Below are 20,738 nucleotides of genomic sequence, written 5' to 3' on the forward strand. Positions count from 1 at the left end.
GGGAACTGGTCCTGGGTGGTGCGGGTCTATCAACATGTTGAATGGAATGTCTTCGGCTGCTGCAAGCTTGGTGACTTGTCGCCGGAGCTTATCCACCGATTTCTTCGAATCCTATGACTTTCGCATCTTCTTTACTTCTTTGCCCAATTCTTCAATCACGGACCCATGTTGTACCAGAGTAGCCATGATAGTGTTCTGGTTGTCCAGGATCTTCTTCAATGTTTCTTCGAATGTGGGAGGAATATGGGGTGCCGGGGAGGATGAATGTGTTGTAACCTAACTGGATATGTCAGTCAGCTTTGCAGTAGATGTCTGCAGCCAGTTATTGAGGCTCACCATTATATGGGAGACTTGCAGCACAGAGAGTGGAGAAGATGGCATCTGTATCGGCTTCAAAGCTGAGGAGGGAGGTACTGAGGCTGAAGATGGAGGAATGGCAGTTGTACTGGAAGATGGCACTGCTGATGTGGAAGGCACATTTGTAGACTCTACAGCTACCACCGAAGGTTCATCAGACTGGCTTACGGTAGTAGTCGGCTCACCTTTTCTCTTAGGGTTGTGTGCATCCATCAAAGAATACAAAGAGAAGGGATTCTTTGCCTGAACCTTCGTGTCATAGTTTCTGGGCTCTACCTATGCATCCGTAAGGTACTTAGTGATGGTGTTAGGATACGGGTAGGAAGTATCAGCATGCCTAACAACCATTGACATGTTGGCCGACATCATGGAACCCATATTGATCGGGTACCCGGCCATAATAGAGGCGACTAGAACTGCCCGTGGAATAGGTAAGTTTGTCTCGTTCTGGAATGGGTATAGTCTGCTGCATACAAAGGTCTGTCATCCCTTCGCCTCGAAATTTAGGGTGTTCCGCTAAATAGGAACCCCTGCAGTGATCCATGGTGGTGGTGGCCCCCGGGGCTGCAAGAAGCTCAACTAGCCAAGGGCGAGCTGCATCACCCATCGCTAGCTTCTCCAAGTACTGCACTGGCTCCACATCCTCAAACCCCAAGTAGGAGTTCAGTGTGATTTGGTCGAACCACACCTTCAGATTTCTCACTTTTGTAACTTTGGTCCCTTTCTGATATGTGCCACATTGGCATAGAACTCCCGGACCAAGTATTAATTTGCATCCACAACTGACTGGGTGAACCACATCCACCCCTTTCTCTCTCGGAACAGCCTCAACACTTCTCTATTGTACTTGTCAAGATCACTGGGTTGGAAATGTTTCTTAAGAGTGAGCGATCTCACCGGCCACCACTCACGGAAACTAGTAAAGGCAGCCAGACTCACAAACCGGTTCTCCCAGACCTCTTTCTTCTTCGACCTCTCAAGGACGGCAACTGTGGTATCACCTCCTCTACCATCGTCCGGAATATCATCCATATCAGCTGCTGGTGCTTCAGGGACAGGTGTAGAAGAGGGCTCTAAAGCCTGACTTGCACTCTCCGAACCCTCGGAAGTGCTACGCGGGGAGGAAGGTTTGTCTCTAAGTTGGTACATTCCCTGCAGCTGTTATGGGTGTGATTGAACCACATGCTGCTCTTGCATTGAGTCGCCCTTTGATGCTTCCCGAGATGGGGCATATGAACTAGATTTGGAGGGCTCGGGCTGTCTTCCTCGGCCAAATGTGGCTTTCTTGTTGATTACCCTTTAGAGGGCGAGGGGTAAATTGCTTTTGCCTCTGCCTCTGGATGGCTCACCCCTCCCCTTTGACATGTCACCACGACCTCGAGATCTGACCATTTTCTATAACGAGCAATAGCAGAAGTCAGGTGTAATTCAATTGAACACAGACAATGATCACAGTGTAAAACTAGAGTGTAGGGTGGGGAAATGCGGTCCGCACAATTGCAAGTGCGGTCGCAGACTGGGTTGTGCAGACTGCACAATTTGGAAGTGCGGCCACAGTGATGAAATTGTGGTCCGCACAATTTTTATTGCGGCCGCACATTGGATATCTCAAAATAACAACTCTCTAAAGACAGAGATTGGTCTGATCTGCGGCCACGGTGGAATTTCTGCGGTCCGCAAAATCATGCTTCACCAACAGCCCTAATCTCCACTTCTGTGAACCATACAATTTCTTGTTCGGCCGCAGATTTTAAAATTAAATCGGGCAGACTTTGTAAGGTTTTCAATTTTTGCACAAATTCAACATGGTAATAGCAATAAAACATGATAATCAAGATACCCATTCCCTAAATATCAATTAGGAGTTGATCCAAAACAATTTAAGCCCCCACATAGACATAAAATTGACCTCTAGTGACAAATGACCTAAAATAACTAACAAATTGTAAATTAAACTAACAAAATTGAAGAATCCTAGAAGTGATTTGAGCATACCAGATTTGAAGTAATGCAGATGAGTGATCACACATGTTAGGCTTGAGAACAACTGCTTTAGCAAGAAATATCAATTTTTACATATTTGAGCTCAAGGAGGGGAAAAGTTGAACAGTAGCCCCACAAGTACTATTTACATTGAAGGGCCAAACTTCAGGGACAAGAGATCGAGTGCGGCCGCAGAATTACTTATGCGGTCCGCACTCTGCTACCTAGTAGTTCAATTGTCTTTGATCTGCGGACCGCAGATTTTGTTATGCGGCCGCACTTTGTTTGTTTATCTGACAAACAAACTTCGGAGAGTTTGCATTTTTCATCTCAATTTGTACAGTCCGCACAAGATTTGTGACTGGAACCCATCTAATTCATTCAATTGTGAAACTCGCAAGTTAGCGGTTGCATCCCAAACAAGATTTAACTTCTTTAAAGCCCACATGTCTTTGTGCTCGAGTTCCACCGGAAGATGACAAGCTTTGCCAAACACCAACCGGTATGGATACATCCCGATAGGAGTTTTGAAAGCAGTCCGATAAGCCTATAGTGCATCATCAAGCTTCTTTGACCAATCTGTTCGGTTAGCATTCACTGTTTTGGACAAGATACTCTTTATCTCCCGATTGGAGACTTCCACTTGACCGCTAGCTTGAGGATGATAGGGAGTCGTAACTTTATGAGTGACACCATACTTGCTAAGCAAGGTGTCAAAAGCCTTGTTGCAAAAATACGACCCCCCATCGCTTATGATAGCTCGCGGAGTACCAAATCTTGTGAAAATATTATTATTCAAAAATGCCACCACACTTCTCGCTTCATTGTTGGGTAGAGCAACAGTCTCAACCCATTTGGACACATTATCAACTGCGACCAAGATGTAGATATTTCCATAATAACTCACAAAGGGACCCATGAAGTCAATATCCCATACATCAAAGATATCAATATCTAAAATAGTAGTGAGAGGCATTTCATTCTTCTTCGAGATTCCACCGGCCCGTTGGAATTCATCACATCTTTTCACCATATCACTTGCATCTTTGTAGAGAGTGGTCCAATAAAAACCCCAATTAGCACTTTAGCCGCCGTTCTTTCTCTGCTATGGTGACCACCATAAGGCTAAGAGTGACAAGCTTCAAGAATAACATTTTTCTCTTCATCCGGTACACATCGTCTAACTACCCCATCCGTGAAAATCCGGAAGAGGTAAGGCTTGTCCCAATAATAATCTTGACAATCCCGTTTGAGCCTCTTCCTTTGATTTGAAGAGAACTCATCCGGGATGATTCCACACACAAGGAAGTCTGCTAGATCGGCAAACCATGGCACCTCCTTCATTGAAATAGCCAAGAGTTGGTCTTCGGGGAAGGAGTCATTGATTTCAAGGCCATCATGCGGCCTCCCCTCCTCCTCCAAAGGAGACAAGTGATCCGCCACTTGATTTTCACTCTCTTTTCGATCTTGGATATTAATATCAAGCTCTTGAAACAATAGCACCCATATCATCAACCGAACTTTTGAATCTTTCTTGCTCATAAGATAGTGAAGTGCCATATGATCTATATGAACAATAACCTTTGCACCCATCAAGTATGGACGGAACTTCTCAATAGCAAACACAATGGCAAGGAGCTCTTTTTCGGTAAAGGTGTAATTGACTTGGGCATCATTCATGGTCTTACTAGCATAGTAGACCGGATGAAAAATATTTTTGATACGTTGCCCCAAAACTGCTCCAACCGCTCCATCACTAGCATCGCACATGAGATTAAAAGGAATACTCCAATTAGGAACGGTGATGATAGGAGTTGTTGTCAACTTGAACTTGAGCAATCCAAAGGTTCGCATGCAATCATCATTGAAGTGAAATTTAGCATCTTTCTCCAAAAGCTTGCACAAGGAGTTCATTACTTTGGAAAAATCTTTTATGAAGCGCCGGTAGAACCCCGCGTGACCCAAGAAATTTCTCACTCCTTTCACGGATGTTGGAGGTGAAAGTTTAGAAATCACCTTTATTTTTGTCTTGTCGACCTCAATGCCCTTCTTTGAAATTTTGTGGTCAAGGACAATGCCCTCCTCGACCATGAAATGACATTTCTCCCAATTCAACACCAAGTTCGTTTCTTCACACCTTGCCAATACTTTATCCAAATTTGCCAAGCAATCATTAAAGGAATCCCCGACTACCGAAAAGTCATCCATGAAGACTTCAAGGTAGTCCTCTACCATATCCGTAAAGATCGCCATCATACACCGTTGAAAAGTGGTCGGTGCATTGCACAAGCCAAATGGCATCCACTTGAAAGCGAAAGTGCCATAGGGACAAGTGAAAGTTATTTTCTCTTGATCTTCCGGGGCAATAAGGATTTGATTGTAGCCCGAATATCCATCTAGAAAGAAATAGAACGCCCGACCAGTCAACCTATCAAGCATTTGGTCAAGAAAGGGTAGTGAGAAATGGTCTTTCCTTGTGACTTTGTTTAGCTTCCGATAGTCCATACACACTCTCCACCCAGTCACCGTTCTTGTTAGAATCAACTCATTCTTATCATTGGTGACTAAAATTATGCCCCATTTCTTCGGAACACATTGTACCGGAGAAGTCCACGAACGGTCATAAATGGGGTAGATAACCCCGATATCTAACCACTTTATGATATCCTTTTTTACCACGTCTTACATGGCTTTATTGAGTCTCTTTTGATGTTCAATAGAGGGTTTGGCATCTTCCTCCAAGTTAATCTTGTGCATGCAACATATTGGGCTTATTCCCCGAATATCCACCAAAGTCCACGCAATAGCTTTCTTCCTCTTGTGGAGCACCGTCAATGTGTATTCAACTTGCACGTTAGACAAACAAGAGGAAAGAATAAATGGTAAAGTAGAACAAGGGCCAAGGAATTCATACCTGAAATGTGGAGGCAATAGCTTCAACTCCAAGATAGGAGGCTCTTCAATTGAAGGCTTTGTAGGAGTAGTTTTCCTATTCTCAAGATCCAAGGAAAGCTTCTGGGGAGCGTAGTTGTACGACCCTATTCCTTGCAAAGAATTAACGCATTCCATAAAGCCATCCATCTCGTTATCATCAAAATTTAGCAAGACGGCCTCAACCATGTCACCCACATTAATCGTGGCACTTGTATCATCAATAATCACATCTGTTACCAAGTCCACAAACGAACACACTTCATTGCTATTCGGTTGCCTCATAGATTTGCACACGTGGAACACTACCTTTTCATCACCCACCCAGAAAGTGAGGTCACCGAATTCCACATCAACAAGAGCCTTCCCCGTGGCAAGGAAAGGTCTACCAAGAACAATCGAGACCTCATAGTCCACTTCACAATCAAGAATAACAAAATTCGTCGGTAGAATAAACTTGTCAACTCGAACCAATACATCCTCAATCACCCCCAACGGTCTCTTCATTATACGATCGGCCATTTGTAATATCATAGATGTGGGTCTTGGTTGCCCAATTTCCAATGTCTTGAAAATCGAATAGGGCATCAAATTGATATTCGCCCCAAGATCACAAAGAGCTTTTGCAAACTCGGCACTTCCAATGGTACAAGGGATTGTGAAAGCACCGGGATCTTCCAACTTAGGAGCCATCGAAAGCATACTTGAACTCACTTGGTGAGTGACTTTGAGAGTTTCAAAATTCATCGACCTTGATCAAATCCACTATCATCTTGCACAAGATTGTCCACTCTTTGTTGCACTTGTGGACTTCTTGTTCTTCTCTTGTTTACCATCATATTGACTCTATCCATAGCATTGACTTCCCTCAGGGGTTTTGTACTTTTTGAAATTGAGCCTTTGCAAATTGGTTCATGGTGGTTGTCAACTCGGCTATGGCTTGCCCATGGTCATGTAACTCTTTATGAAGAAGAATCACATTTGGATCATCTTGTGGAACATTGGCTCTAGATTGCCACGCCGATGACGTATCCGCCATCTCATCTAAAATATAACACACCTCCGTATAGGGCGTAGTCATGAAGTTCCCACCGGCAAGTTGGTTCACTACACATTGGTTAATGGTATTGATCCCCCGATAGAAAATTTGTTGAATCATGTTCTCCATCATATAATTGTTGGGGAACTCTTTCTCCATTGTTCTATACCTTTCCCATATCTCGTGCAGTGGTTCATTGGGCTCTTGCTTGAATGCTAGAATTTCATCCTGAAGAATAGCCATGTGCCCAGGAGAGAAGTACTTTGAAATAATTTTCTCCGCTAATTCATCCCAATTATGAATGGAATGATTTGGAAAACGTTCCAACCAATCTAAAGTTTTTCCCTGTAGAGAGAAGGGAAAAAGCCTTAGCCTCAAAACATCCTCAGAGACATTTGTTTGTTTGCTCCCCCAACGCGTATCTACGAACCCCTTCAAATGTTTATATGCATTTTGACCTGGTGCACTGGTGAAGAACCCTCGTTGCTCGAGCAAAGTGAGCATCATGTTGGTTATTTGAAAGTTGCCCACCCTAATACAGGGAGGGACTATAGCACTTGCATACCCTTCATTCGGCAACACCCGGTGTGGAGCCGCTCGTGGCGGAGGTGGGGGTGGAGTGGGTACATTGTCTTGAGGCAGTCGGCCTCGTCTATTGGCCTGAAATTCAAGAGGGACCTCATCCATTTGATCATTCTCAACATCCACATCCCCCACGGCTATGTTTTTGAGATCGTTGTTTGCCATGATTGCACTTATAACACTCACACGTTAGTAACAAGGAAGGAAAAGAAGATATCCTAAACACACACCTAACTATATAGCTAACACCATTTTTTAGCTCCCCGACAACGGCGCCAAAAATTGATCTCATCCAATTTCACTCTTCACTTTAAGGTTATGAAAATGGTCGATGCAATAGTAATACCCAACAAGAGTCGGGGTCGAATTCCGCAAGGAGCTATATGAATAGGTATTAGTAGTATATATCTTAGCGCGTGAGTTTGTATATCTAAATTTGTACTTCTGCAATATTTGGTTTTGTTTAAAAATCTAAACTAAACTACGATTGCGATTCAAAGAATGAAACTAGGAAATTATTTTTGGTGTTTTCCAAATGATATAAAAGGCCTAGGGCTATTACCTTCACCTAGGTGTTTGCCTAATGGGTTGTAAATTTTAAAGTTTGTTTTATTGGTTGGGGTGTATTATAGCTATAAACACTCAAGTACCCATGCAATACCTCTCGGTCAGAGAGTGATTTTGCCCATTTTGGCTTTCTCAAGTCCAAATAGATATTGAACAAAATAGTTGATAAGAAGCTCAAGTCAGGTTTTACTATCTCTAGGTTCAACCCTTTAATTGGGCTTATCAATCTCTCGATTGAAATAATTTCTTGCTAGCCAAATTTTTCTAGACTATGTCTCTCTTTCTCAAGTAGAGACTAAGTCAAATAGGCATGAATTAATGTTTGCTACCATTAATTCTTCAAATAAAAACAAGAACAAGGCTAGATAATAAATATCTAACCATAAACAAGCAATAAATCAAACACCCATTAAGTTTACATACTAGGGTTGAGTCACAACCTTAGTGAAAATTTAGCTACTCATGTTTAAACTAGAAGAAACATGAGAAGAAATGATAATTAAACCCATATTGATAATTAAAATGATGAAATCAATATTCAAAAATCTCAAAATAGCAAAAACTACTTTAAAGAGTAAAAGAAACGGTCTACTGTAGCAGATGATGTCAAAAGTTGACCTAAAAAGGTGAAACTCTTCTATTTATACAAAGCTGGAATTTTCGGACAAAAATTCCCTTTCGGAGGTTTTGCGGTCGCACAATTCCATGTGCGGTCCGCACTTTGCTTCAGCTTGAAAAGGTCAGAAATCTGTGGCCGCATAATAACGAAGTGCGGCCGCACTGCCCTCTTTCTGTGGTCCGCACAATAATGTTTGCGGCCGCACTTTGTTCTTCTGCGGTCCCCACATGGAATTGTACGGCCGCGTAGCTCTTCTTCTGCGGCCACACAATAATTGTGCGGTCCGCACTTGTGTTGGACTGGAGGTGCAGGTTCTCTGAACTTTTGCTATGACCCAGCTTCTACGGCCGCACAATTCGTGTGCGGTCCGCATCTTGCAACATTCTCTGATGGAATTGCTTCACGACCTGCAGCCGCAGATGATATTCTACAGTCCACACTTTGAGCTTCTGTGCCTGTTTTTGTCCTTGAGTTCAGATTACTCCTTTTTGAGTTGGATTTCATCTCAGGAGCTCATCTTCCAATATTCTTGCAATTAAGTACATTTCATTAATTTTCGGGAACACAATTAAGCGCTTTTGAACTAAAATAAAAGCTAAAAGGCGCTAATAAGTAGTCAAAATCCTCACTTATAAATTATCAATGCATCATTGTGAGGTTGAATGATGCCCTCGGCGTCTTGGCAGCTGAACGGGATGGACTCCTCCGGAATATAGTCCCGAGTGCGTTTTTCCCTTGTGATAGAAACTTTGGTGCGCTTTATCATCGGCCCATGTGGGACGTCTACTCCCCCAATGATCATGTTTATCACGTGTTGAGGCTCTTCCTAGTCATATTGTTTGTTGGCGTACCTATTTTTGAAATAATTTTTGCTCGCTCACTTAGGAATTCCCGAAGATGCCCATTGTTGAATAGATGAGCCACTTCTTCCCTTAGTTGTCGACAATCTTCGGTCCTGTGACCTTGAGTACCATGGTATTTACATATCAAGATGGGATCCCTCTGTGCAGGATCTAACTGGAGTGGCCTTGGCCATTTGGTCTCCTTGATGCGATCAATGGCCGACATTATACGCGTTGCATCCATGTTGAACTTATATTCCGATAGTCTCAGGGCTTCTCTTCCCCCAAGTGATATGTCGAAACCGTTCTTACTCATCAAACCTCGGTTGCTAGGACCTTGGTCGCTTCTCGTGTCGTTCCTGGTTGGGTGACGACAAGGTCCATAGCCCCTTCTATCCAAGTTGTATGACTGATACAGATCTAGGATCGGCCTTGGCTCATGATCCATAATTCATTTAGACATGTCGTTCACTCTATTAGGGTAAGCAGACCCCAAGGGGGCCCCAGCTCGCCGTCCTCGACTCTGATCTTTGACTGGTACCTATTATGAATATCGGCCCAAGTAACTGTTGGGTACTCTACCAAGTTTTATTTTAATTATTGAGAAGCAACGAAACTTCGGGGGTTGAGCCCTTGAGTAAACGCCTGAACGGCCCAATCATCTGAAATCGGGGGCAGGTCAATCCGTTCCATCTTGTACCTCGATATGAACTCCCTAAGCATCTCGTTGTCCCTTTGCTTGACTTTAAAGAGGTCCGATTTTCTCGTCTTAGCCTTTATAGAGCCAGCATGGGCTTTAACGAAGGCATCTGCAAGAATATCAAATGAATCAATAGAATTTGGAGCTAAGTTATGGTACCATATTATTGCCCCTTTACATAAGGTTTTCCCAAATTTATTCAACAACGTAGACTCGATCAAGTTGTCTTCTAGGTCATTGCCTTTTATTGCACACGTGTAGGAGGTTACATGCTCGTTTGAGTTTGTGGTTCCGTTATATTTGGGAATATCGGGCATTCGGAACCTCTTCGGAATTGGCTTTGGTGCCGCATTTGGGGAAAAAGATTTCTGAATAAACTTTTTGGAATCATGTCCTTTCAATATTGGAGGTGCTCCCGGGATCTGATCGGCCCTTGAATTGTAAGTTTTCACCTTCTTGGCATTTGCCTCTATCTTCTTTTTACCAGACTCCATTCGTTTTGTTAGTGCTTCGAGCATTTTCATCACTTCAGAAGTCTCTCCGGGTCTGACGTCATCTGTTCTGCGATAATCTGAGCGTCTCTCCGAGCATCTTCTCTAACCCGTTTGGGTTCGGCCATGTTTTGTGCATGATCTCTGCATTTGTGCTATTGCCTCTTGCTGAGCTTGTAGAATTTCAAAAATCAATCGTAAGCTAACTCCATCACCTTCCCTTTCGTCGCTTCTCGAGCTGAGGGTCGGGGTGCCTCGCAAATGCTATTATCGGGTTCAGTTGGCAGGTTGATATTGATGGCAACTTGTGAGTTGGTATCGACTGGGTCAGCGATTGGGACACCATTAGGATCAACAGGGGGTACGTCATTGCTTGGTACTACGTTATTGTTTTCACTGTGGTGGCCTAACTTGGCGTCAACGTTCAAGTGAGTAGACTGAGAACTTGACATTTTAAATAGACCTGAAATCAGACTTCAAAGAGCAAGTGTAAAATAAGGTATGTTATGGAGATTCGTATTAAATCATCACTACTATCCTTAGTCCCACGGTGGGCGCCAAATTATTTTACCCTTAAAATGAGTAACAATTGAATTTATACGCGGTTTAAAGGATACGTGATTTAATTCAATACGAATGGTCTAAGAACAACAAATAATTGAATTAAAGGAAAACAAAACGATCAAACCAAACGCGATGGATGATTAAGCCTGGCTTTTTGATAAATATTGAAAGTTGGTTCCGATCAAGCCCTCGAGACGGGCTCGGTTTCAACTAAATAAATAAGGAGCTGAAGAACATTTTAGACAGTAATTAGAGAACAAAAATTAATTTTATTGCTTTGATATGCGTACCAACAGTGTTTGATAAATAGAAAGGTTCTCCCATTTATATATTAGGGGAGTTTCAATCCTAGTACAAGTCTAAATAAGGTGAAAATCTTTCTCTTCTAGTAAACTGTGATATGTAGTTAATATCGGGTGAGATTTACGTTGTAATATCCGGTTAAGGGCGGATATTTCGTACCCTCATTTGTCATGTCTAATCGTCTTTCCCTTAGCCTCGGTTCTTTACTTTGCTCGAACTCAATTTTTCTCATGCTTGACTGTGTCCGATTCTTGGCGCACCATTTGTCCTCCCTGAGCTCTGATATGTGGAAGCCCTCGGCTTTGCCCGAGGCCATGTCGGACCATGTTGTCCCTCGTTTCTTTACCGGAAAATCAGGGATAACTTTATCCCCTATTTTACCCGTACACAATTAGATGGAAGAAGATTGTTTAAGAAATTAAATTCATTTCCTTACGGTACTCACCATGATTGAACTCTTCCAATTGAGGGAAACCCTTCGGAGCATTAAATGATCTTATTGCAATTTAGGCTAACTCTCTTCTCGGAAGAATACATATCATTTCCATATCCTACTCTTCTCCATATTTGCTTGGATTAGACATTAGATAGCGTTAAAATAATAAATCATCTAATATATTTTTAACGCTTATGTAAAATGAATATATTAAGTGTAACTCTTAGCAGTAATGTACTAGGTATCACTAAAGGTGAAATTTCATTTTCTTAACTAAAAATTTCGGGTTTAATTTAAAAATAAAAAAACTTCAAATAATTAGAGAGTACTTTCTCAACGATTTTGAATTAATCGGCTATAAATTTCGATTATTAGATTATTATAAGAACAAAAAAGTAGTACGTCAAGGGCCGGCAATTACACCAAAATGGTCTAACATTTCATTAAATCTTATCATTGAGTAGTGTGTTTCTCCGTTTTAAAATTTGATATCTTTCGCTACTCCTAAATAAATTAACTATAACTAATATTTTTAATGAGCTCGACTTCCCAGTAAATTAAAATGTATGCCGCCGTTAGTTTGATTGAAACCTCTGCTAAATCTAGATCTATAATTAGCTTACTCTAAAAGATCAAGGTGGATCAAGAGATTTATTTATTAATACAAAACAAGTAAATTTGAGTGTATGTTGATTTTAAATGTAGGTCCTGCAATTAGTGATGTACAAGGGCAGAGCTAAATCATTAACTATGGATCGGACGAACCTAGAACCTTTTTATCTAATCCTTGCTCCTGGTGACGTATGCAACATCTTAACCTATAGGATAATTTTCTGCCGGTTTAAGGCTCTCCTTTTATGTCTCAAATTTATATTTCCTTTATAATATTATGTTCAAACAATATTAGTCCATTTTGAATAGTCCAAAAAATTACTGCAATTTTCTCAAATTATTTTTGAAATTTTGAACCACAATTAATTATGCCGAAGGTAGTACTTTTTATCGTAATTTTCTAATATAAAATTTTTTCTTCAAAAATTGTAAAGAATTTATTCGAAATTCACAACCGGACATTACAGCAAACCCTAAAATGGGATAAAACAGAATTATTTTCAAATAAACAATTTACACACATAAAAAAATTCGTGAAGCTATATATTGAATGGCATCCCCTTAATTTATCCAAAGCCTGTCTCTCATTGCTTGCAGTTAGGGGTGTACAAACAAAACCGATAAACCGTACCAAACCGATAATCCGAGTTAAACCGAAAAAAAAACCCGATTGTGGCTTGGTATTGAAAAAACAAACCCGACCATAATTGGTTTGGTTTGATTTTAACTAAAAAAAAGTCAAATCGAAACCAAACCAACCCGATAGTGTATTTATATAATTTTTAAAATATTTTATACATATAAATATTTATTATAATATAATTAATTTATAAATATTTCTTAAACTTTTCCACAGTTTTATCTTTTAACGTATTATTTTAAGTTTGGACTTAACGTTCTTGAATGGTAAATAAATTTTATAGCCCATAAATGTAGTAACTCAAACAAAGTTCAAATCAACACTAATGCTAACAAAAGAAATTCAATTCAACGCTAGGAATGATGATAGTGTTGGATATCTATTTTTTAGTTTTTTAATTAATAGTACTTATTAGCTATACTTATTTTAGCATGACCTATATATAGTATTTTTAGATTATGTTAATTTTTATTATGGCTTATTAATTAGCAATATTTGATTTATGCAATTTTATTATCTTTGTTATTGAATATTTTAGTATAATGTTATGACTTATCTAATGTTATTGTGTTATTTTCTTAGAAAATACATTATATAATTGTATTTTACTAGGACTAAAGAAATATTTAGAGCACAAGTTGCATATTTTGTGCTATGCAGACTTTACCGGAAAAACAAACCCGAAAACCCCCCAAAAAAATCGAGAAAAATCGAGATTGAAAAACCCGAATTTATTGATTTGATTTGGTTTATAAATTTAAAAACCCGACACCATTGGTTTGGTTTGATAATTGAAAACCCGAATTAACCCGACCTATGTACACCCTTACCTGCAGTGGTTCAGCCTCTGCCTCTGAATCTGCTCTTGGCACCTTTGTGACCCTTGATTGTCGATATCGTCTTCCGTCACAGTGGTACTGACGGTGAAAGTGTTGGCACTTGCAACGGCTAACAAACACAAGAGGAGCTGCAGCAAGAAAAAGCTTTGTCATGGTGATCAAGCTAAGTGTGTTTATTATGAATAGTAGCTAGGGAGAGGTGAATTGTTGTGATTGTGATTGTGAATTCAATTTTAAGGGTAAATTTATAGCGGATTCGATGCTTAGCATGGAAAGTACTGTTGGGATTTTAAGCTTGTGTAGCTTAAAAAAAGTAAATGAGAAATGGAGGGAAAATAAAATATTTCAGTTTCCCTTGGAAAAGGGACATTATCCCATATCGGAGAAAGAAAAGGCTTTTGATGGATATATATATAATTGCTCTTCTTCTAGCTCTTAAAGAGTTAAGAAAAAGGCAAGCCTCGCGCCGTCGTCGTCGCTCGGCTTCGGATTTGGTCAAAGATTGATTGATTAATCTTTTTGAACAAAATTCCTTTCAATTATTTGATTAATTAATTAAATAATTAACGAAAAATTCAATCCAGAATAACCCATGACCCGCGATCCGGATCGGTCAGGTCCGTTTTCTTTCCCGAATTATTTTAAATATATTTTTCCCGCAATATTTCAAACACCCCTTTTCCAACAGCCATGGCTGTTTCTGAAAGGTTGCAAACCTTTTCAAAAACAATGCCAGCAACTCTATAAATAGAGTTTGAATCCCAGAATCTTTCCTTACGAAATTTTCTGAGCTTCTTCTTCTTCTTCTTCTTCTTCTTCTTCTTCTTCTGCACAATATTTTCCAGTGTGTTTTACGACCATTGAGTGGTTCGCAGTTCATCAGAGTTTTGGTACCAATACACTGGTGAGTTAAATCATTCTATCCTGGGAGGATATATTCCAGCACCTCGGGTACTTGAGGGGAATAATTTCCTTAAGGACACACTATGTATTTAGTGGGCTCGATTTATTCCTATACTGTTTTTTGTTTATCAGAATCTATTTCATTAAACAAGTATTACTAACTTTCTGTTTTATTTTTTCAGAAAGTTTAATTGTTTATTGCATCAATACAGAATAATAACAAATACGTGTTGTATCAGTGCTAAGGTAGATGAAGAAAGCTCTTTACATGGCTGGCTTTAACCTCCCACGTCAATTTACATGCAAGTGCTGCCAGAAAGCTCTTTAATTTGTTCGGATTCAAAATGCAGCTATCTTTTGATTATTTTATGAGGTTCCGTCCATATATGATCACATCTAGCAGTGCTTTTGCAGATTTGTCCATCTTGTCGAAGTTTTTGTAAATTAATGTTCCAAAATATATAATTGAGACTCAGCATCGAAACGGGAGATTTGATTTTGTAGTCTATTACAAATACCATTCTAATTACTCCGTATATGACTCATTTATTTCACATATCAGTAAAAAAAAATACAAACGTCTTCGTAGAATTATTTTAAGTTGACATAAGAGATCATGATTTGTTCCCTAGACGTTCTGAGCTGAGCATGGAGGGCTAAAATCTCTCTCATTGGACTAACGCACCTTTGGCAAGGACTATTAGCACTAGCATTTTTTTCCATACGTCCTAAGAAAGTAAGAATGCCTTGTACACACTTCACATATTTGATAGTCCGCTATCTATGTCTTAGAATTTTAATTGCTTTCTGTTTCACCTTAAAACAAATATTTGACTTGAACTTATATAAATCGATTGGTATAGTATAATTTTATAATATGAATTTTGTTAACTTAAATATTGATACAATTTGATTAACGCCGTCAAACTTAAACAGAGAAGAAGCATAAAGAACTTTAATGAATTGTTGATCCACAAAATGCATGGGGACTGCACATTATTTGAACCAAGTCGAGTAAAATATATGGCAGCTCTTCCTCTCTCAAAATATTCCTTTGCAGTTAGGAGCGGACGTAGAACCAACCACGGGTCGGCCGAATATAATAATTTTTTATTATATTATGTATTTGTATTAAGAAATTTTATTAATTATGTACACATTAAATTTAGAAACTAATTATTAGTACTTGAAATATTCGTTCTAAATTCTTGAATCTATAAAGTTGAAATTCTGACTTCATCATTATTAGCGGTTCGAAATGAATAATCAGACAAAGGTCTTATATATATTGTTTATAAATACCGCAGAAGAACTATAAATATAGTCAGCATCAAAATCTAAAGCCTATTATCCATGCCACACTTGTAAACTTCTTTTGAAGTACATCAAAATGAATCAACAATATCCAATTCTCATCCAAAGCTCACTAAACAAGAAAAGCAATGGACTATCATTTGAATATAAATTTAAAGAGATATAAACGAGCAAATTCATCTATCATACAACATCTTTTTCTTTTTCTTTTCTTCTTTTGATGTGTCAACTTGATTACAGTCTTCAACTTCAGAATCATCCAATGCATGGTCGCTTTTCCTGTTCTCTTCATTACACTCCCAACTCTTCATGGCCATTGCCTCTAGAAAAGTGCAAGACACAAACCTTGTAGTAATATATAGATGATAAAGCATCAGTGGACAATAATTCTACTGATGAAAAAAAAAAAAAGGCAAAGATTGAATAATAGACTCCCCCATTTGATGTGGTAGTGTTTGACTAGACACCAAGTTTGAAAACAAATTAATGAATGGTAAGAGTCTACAAGTCCTCTCATACTTCTTTCTTATCAAAAATATAAACTTTTATGAAAATGATTCCCAACAAATCATATCATTAAGATTGTAAAGTGAGAATGATAGATTAAACAACTTGAGCATATAAAATTGTGACAATCTTTTTTAGACGAATTAAAAGAAAAGTATGTCACACAAAATGGGACAGAGGGAGCGATAAAAATTTACCAAAAAAGTACATTAAAAAACAAGTGAGTGGTTTCTTGAATTGGGATCATACCAGCTCGTAAGGTGGAAGATGATGATCAGTGTAACCAATCCGTCAAAAGAAGAAAAGTGAAGAGAGCAAGCAAAACTGCAGGCAACAGACCAACTTTGGATTTAAATGATGCAGTGCTGGGCAAGTCTGGTGGAAGAGCACATTCTTCCCCATTGAAAAACACCTTAGCAGGGAATCCATCACCAGCTGCAACATTAATATGTGGTGTGTACTTCTTTAAGAAAGAAATAACAGATTGCTGTTTTCCGGGCACTCTTGGATCCTTATTAGGATTACTCCCATTAACTTCTCCAACCAAGAAATTCAAACCAGGCAACCCTTGCATAAATATAGTGTTGTTCCTATTAGGCAGCTTTGTCCCATTGAAAGAATAAACATTTTCATAGCCACTAGCTATATCTTTTTTCATTTGAATTGCTGTAAACCAATCTTCAAAAGAATCATCTCCCCAATTGAATAGAGTTATTCTAGCAGTCCATCCACTCTTGTAATCACTATCCACATGCCAATTAATGCTCACCCCACAATTATCAGGACAAGGTAATTTTTTGGGCAGAGGACCAAAATGTTTGATATCGTTCCAAGCTTTAGCCTTTTCCTCTCTATTTTCAAAAGGGACAAGAAGTGCTTCAGGAGGAAGAAGCAGCGGCTTTCTATTCGCGTCACATTTAGACGTCTGTTCACAGCCGCAGGCGCAAGTGCTGCATGGGATAACAGAATCTGCATAATAAGCAGAGAAAGAAACACAGCATTTGGCTCCTTTGGGCTTCGGACGAGTAATGTTACAAGTAATTTGCCAGCTAGCTACTGCTGTAGTAATAATTCCAATTCCATTAGGATCTGGAAATTCAGATGGATCTACTCTGACTGGAGGTCCACATTGGTAAGACGGATTAATTGTACCCTCAATTTTCCAGTTCTGAGGGGGATTTAAGGCGGTTCTGTTTAAATCAGGAGGGAGTTTGAAAACTTCCATCTGGAAAATGGATCTTGCTTGGGTCTCATTCATGATAGGCGACAAAAGAGTCCCGTTTCTGCAACAATAAGGTAATTTCCCAACTTTATCATCGTCGGCTTTCTCTTTAGGCAAATCAGAAATGAGTGGTTTCTTTTGGCAATTGATTACAGTAGTGAAATCGAAATCCTTGTAATATTGTCCTTGAGGTCCGTAAATGCATTCAGAAGGGTCTTTCTTGTGAGTATAGGCACCTTTAATGCTGTAAATGAACTCATTTCTCATCCACTCCCACGTTAAGTTCCAATGATCAAGACGACCCAAAGGATTGAGATTATCAATAGTGACCTGGGCTTGGTACTTGTTCGTGTACGCTGATAGAACATCGTAAATTATGGAGAGGTCTCCATAACGGCGGGGCATGAACTTGGTGGTCACATTCTTGGCCTTGAATTTAGGATCCCTCGTGCAGCAAACATGCATATAACTTGCTGCAAAAAGAGTTAACAGGTCAACCTTCTAGCAGGAAGTAATACATTAAAAGCAAATTTTACCCAAAAATTCATTCCACAATTACATTGAATGAAAACACATGTTTCTTTGGAAGAGGGAGATGGGGAAAGGCGTTACATGTTAAAAGAGGAAACAGAAGTTCAGAAAAGAAAGAAACACAGCCTTTAATTTGCACGAGAAAGGGAGAGACAGAATTATCTGATGATCAGATAACCATGGGAATATTTAATTTTTTTATTTTACAAAAGTTTCAACGCCTGTGTTACTTATAAGGTAGATAATAAACGCTGCAATGTAAATGCATGCATTGTTACAAGAATAAGTGTATTCCTACGCTACATATGGTGGAATAATTGGAATCCCTTCATTCTTGACAAGAGTTATCGGGTCCGAGCAGGGGTAGAGCTAGGTGGGCGAAAAAAGGTTTAGCCAAACCTCCTTCGCCGAAAATTACCTTGTATATATAAGGTTAATTTTTTCATATATATATATATATATATATATATATATATATATATATTAGATATTGAATCCTCTTAGGTTCTTCACATGCTTATTTTTTTATTTGTTGAATCCCCTTGGCGAAAATCATGCTTCCATCACTGGGTCCGAGTTTGGAGAATGGAGAATTTCTCTGTATTACGCGTATTACTCCCTTGCTGGGCTTACTCAGAGGTATTCAGAGTAATTGCACTATTGGGTTTCGAATACCCATTGCTTAAATTGGAAACAACATTTTTATTCCTATCATTTAAAGTGCAGTGCAAAGGATCTATATGCTGGTAAAAAGAAATGAACTTTTCAGACCAAAAGCATGAAAAATACCCCCAAAAAGAAAGAAAAAGACATACGTACTATAGCGCTTAGGAGCAGGGCATTTGTATCCCTCATTGACGAGCTTGATTGTTTTAGGCATAGGAGTTGCTTTATCTTTGAGACCAAATTGCGTCCCCTTAATACTGATTTGAGCAGACATTTGAGTAAAATCTCCTGCGGTGTCTATAGCTGTTTTCAAATCAGACTGTGGATACCCTGCCAATGTTGTACCATTTTTACCTACTTTTACAGGAAATCCATCACCGTCAATTGCAACCGCTCCATCTGCGGATACCAACAACTCATTATGCTGAAATCCCACAAAAACTTTCCAGGATTTCAGCTCATAAATCCCTGTATTCAACACCGTTAACATGGACTTAAATGACCATGCTTGTGCTGATATGTTCTTCACCAATGGATATACTTTGTCTCGTCCCTCGAAACTATACGTGACAAAGATTCCATCACAATGCTCTTGCTCCGGTGGCGGTGCCGCCGGTTTTTCCTCTCCGCCATAATCTTGCCCGTTACATGTTTGAAAAAACAACACTAGTGCGACCCAAGAGATAGCACTCCATGGAATTTGCATTCCTTTACCTTTTATAACCATGGAGGACTTAAATATGGTTTTTTAAGAAATGATGTTTTGTTAAATATAATTCTCGATTTTGGATCACATTTAAGCAAAAAAGAAAACAGAGGGGAGGAGGAAAGCGGAGGCAGCAGACGGCCGGTGAAGGGAAAAGGTTGGATCACCACCAGCTGAAGCCGTGTGAATGCACACAACGGCGCAGGAGGTGGTAAGGGAAAAAAATGGACGTCACAGGAAGAAAAAATGTTGAATTATAATAGACAGAAGAATGTAAGACCTGTTCAGCTTTGCTCTCTTCCTCTAGTTTTAGCGATTCATGCGGAGAACACATATAAACGTAAACTTTTACGGATGCTATTTGGGGGATAGTATTGTCTAAATGAATTTGTTTTATTGGTCATTAGAGTATGTCAATCACTTATAGAAATTGAATATATTTGGAATTTGGTGCAGTATTCTGGGGCCTAGAACAACAGAAAATAAATACTAGCTCCTTTCATTTCGCCCTATCAAAGAAAACAGAGGTCTCTTTTCAACTGCAGATTTCATTTCTTCATCTGCATTTTTTCAAAAATATTCAGAACGATTCTTGTATAAAAATTCGGTCTTTTCTATATTATTAGTCAAGAACTCTTGACCAAGAAGATGTAGACGTTAGAAAGAGAGAGGAGACGGAGATGAAAATAGAGAAAGGAGAAAGAGCTTGATTTCTTATTCAATAATGTTACTTTCCTTTAGTACACAAACCTATTATATATAACTTACTAACGGATTATATTAATGCTTATCAAATGACTCCATTGCCCTTGTATCATTTAACACCCCTCAAGATAGGTGGAGTCAAGATGTTAAAGTACACCTAGCTTGGAGTTGAGATGCTCATGATGAACTCTATTGAGACCTTTGGCGAGAATATCAGCAGGTTGCTCTTTTGTAGTGATGTAGTTGGTGATGATCAAGCCTTGTTGTATTTTTTCTCTTATGAAATGACAATCGATTTCTATGTGTTTGGTTCTCTCGTGATAAACAGGATTTGCAGCTATTTGTATAGCTGCCTTACTGTCTGTATAAATGTTAACTGGAGTTTTAAATTCTATGTCTACCTCCTTTAGCATACCTAGAAGCCAAATCAGTTCTGCTACAGTTGTTGCAAGGCTCATATATTCAGCTTCTGCAAAGCTCCTAAAAACTGTAGTTTGCTTCTTAGATTTCCATGATACTATAGTCCCCTACTTTAATTAGAAACCCAGTAACAGATTTCTTTATGAGTGACCAGGCTGCCCAATCTGCATCACAATATGCAGTGATGTTGTTGCTGTAATTAGTGGGTAACAGGATACCCTGCCCAGGTTGATTTTTTTACATATCTGACAATTCTTAA

The 20,738-nt window shown here is 39.2% G+C and overlaps 2 protein-coding genes across 3 annotated transcripts; both read right to left on the reverse strand.

The window, feature by feature from the left end:
- Nucleotides 1–3,465: 3,465 nt before the first annotated feature.
- LOC138895566 (uncharacterized) lies at nt 3,466–3,933 on the reverse strand. The gene has a single exon (XM_070180269.1). It carries the CDS (start codon nt 3,931–3,933, stop codon nt 3,466–3,468), a length of 468 nt encoding a protein of 155 aa, XP_070036370.1.
- Nucleotides 3,934–15,667: 11,734 nt separating this feature from the next.
- LOC104093859 (COBRA-like protein 10) lies at nt 15,668–19,591 on the reverse strand. 2 transcript variants are annotated; one of them, XM_009599691.4, is made up of 3 exons: nt 18,802–19,591; nt 16,479–17,924; nt 15,668–16,044 (listed from the first exon to the last, which is right to left on the reverse strand). In XM_009599691.4, exons 1-2 carry the CDS (start codon nt 19,373–19,375, stop codon nt 16,504–16,506), a joined length of 1,995 nt encoding a protein of 664 aa, XP_009597986.1. In that variant the 5' UTR covers nt 19,376–19,591; the 3' UTR covers nt 15,668–16,044; nt 16,479–16,503. The 2 variants fall into 2 exon arrangements, with proteins under 2 accessions (XP_009597986.1, XP_009597985.1); XM_009599690.4 differs by having other exon boundaries at nt 15,668–16,067.
- Nucleotides 19,592–20,738: the final 1,147 nt, after the last annotated feature.

This window comes from Nicotiana tomentosiformis, chromosome 7 (assembly GCF_000390325.3).
Source record: "Nicotiana tomentosiformis chromosome 7, ASM39032v3, whole genome shotgun sequence".
NCBI lineage: Eukaryota > Viridiplantae > Streptophyta > Magnoliopsida > Solanales > Solanaceae > Nicotiana > Nicotiana tomentosiformis.

What these genes read in the sequence shown, in the direction of transcription:
- LOC138895566 (XM_070180269.1), bottom strand. Translation starts at nt 3,933, where the DNA reads ATGGGTGCAAAGGTTATTGTTCATATAGATCATATGGCACTTCACTAT.
- LOC104093859 (XM_009599691.4), bottom strand. Translation starts at nt 19,375, where the DNA reads ATGGTTATAAAAGGTAAAGGAATGCAAATTCCATGGAGTGCTATCTCT. An exon ending in CCCTGCTCCTAAGCGCTATA is followed by an intron (nt 17,925 to 18,801) that starts GTACGTATGTCT and finishes CTCTTTTTGCAG; the next exon opens with CAAGTTATATGCATGTTTGC.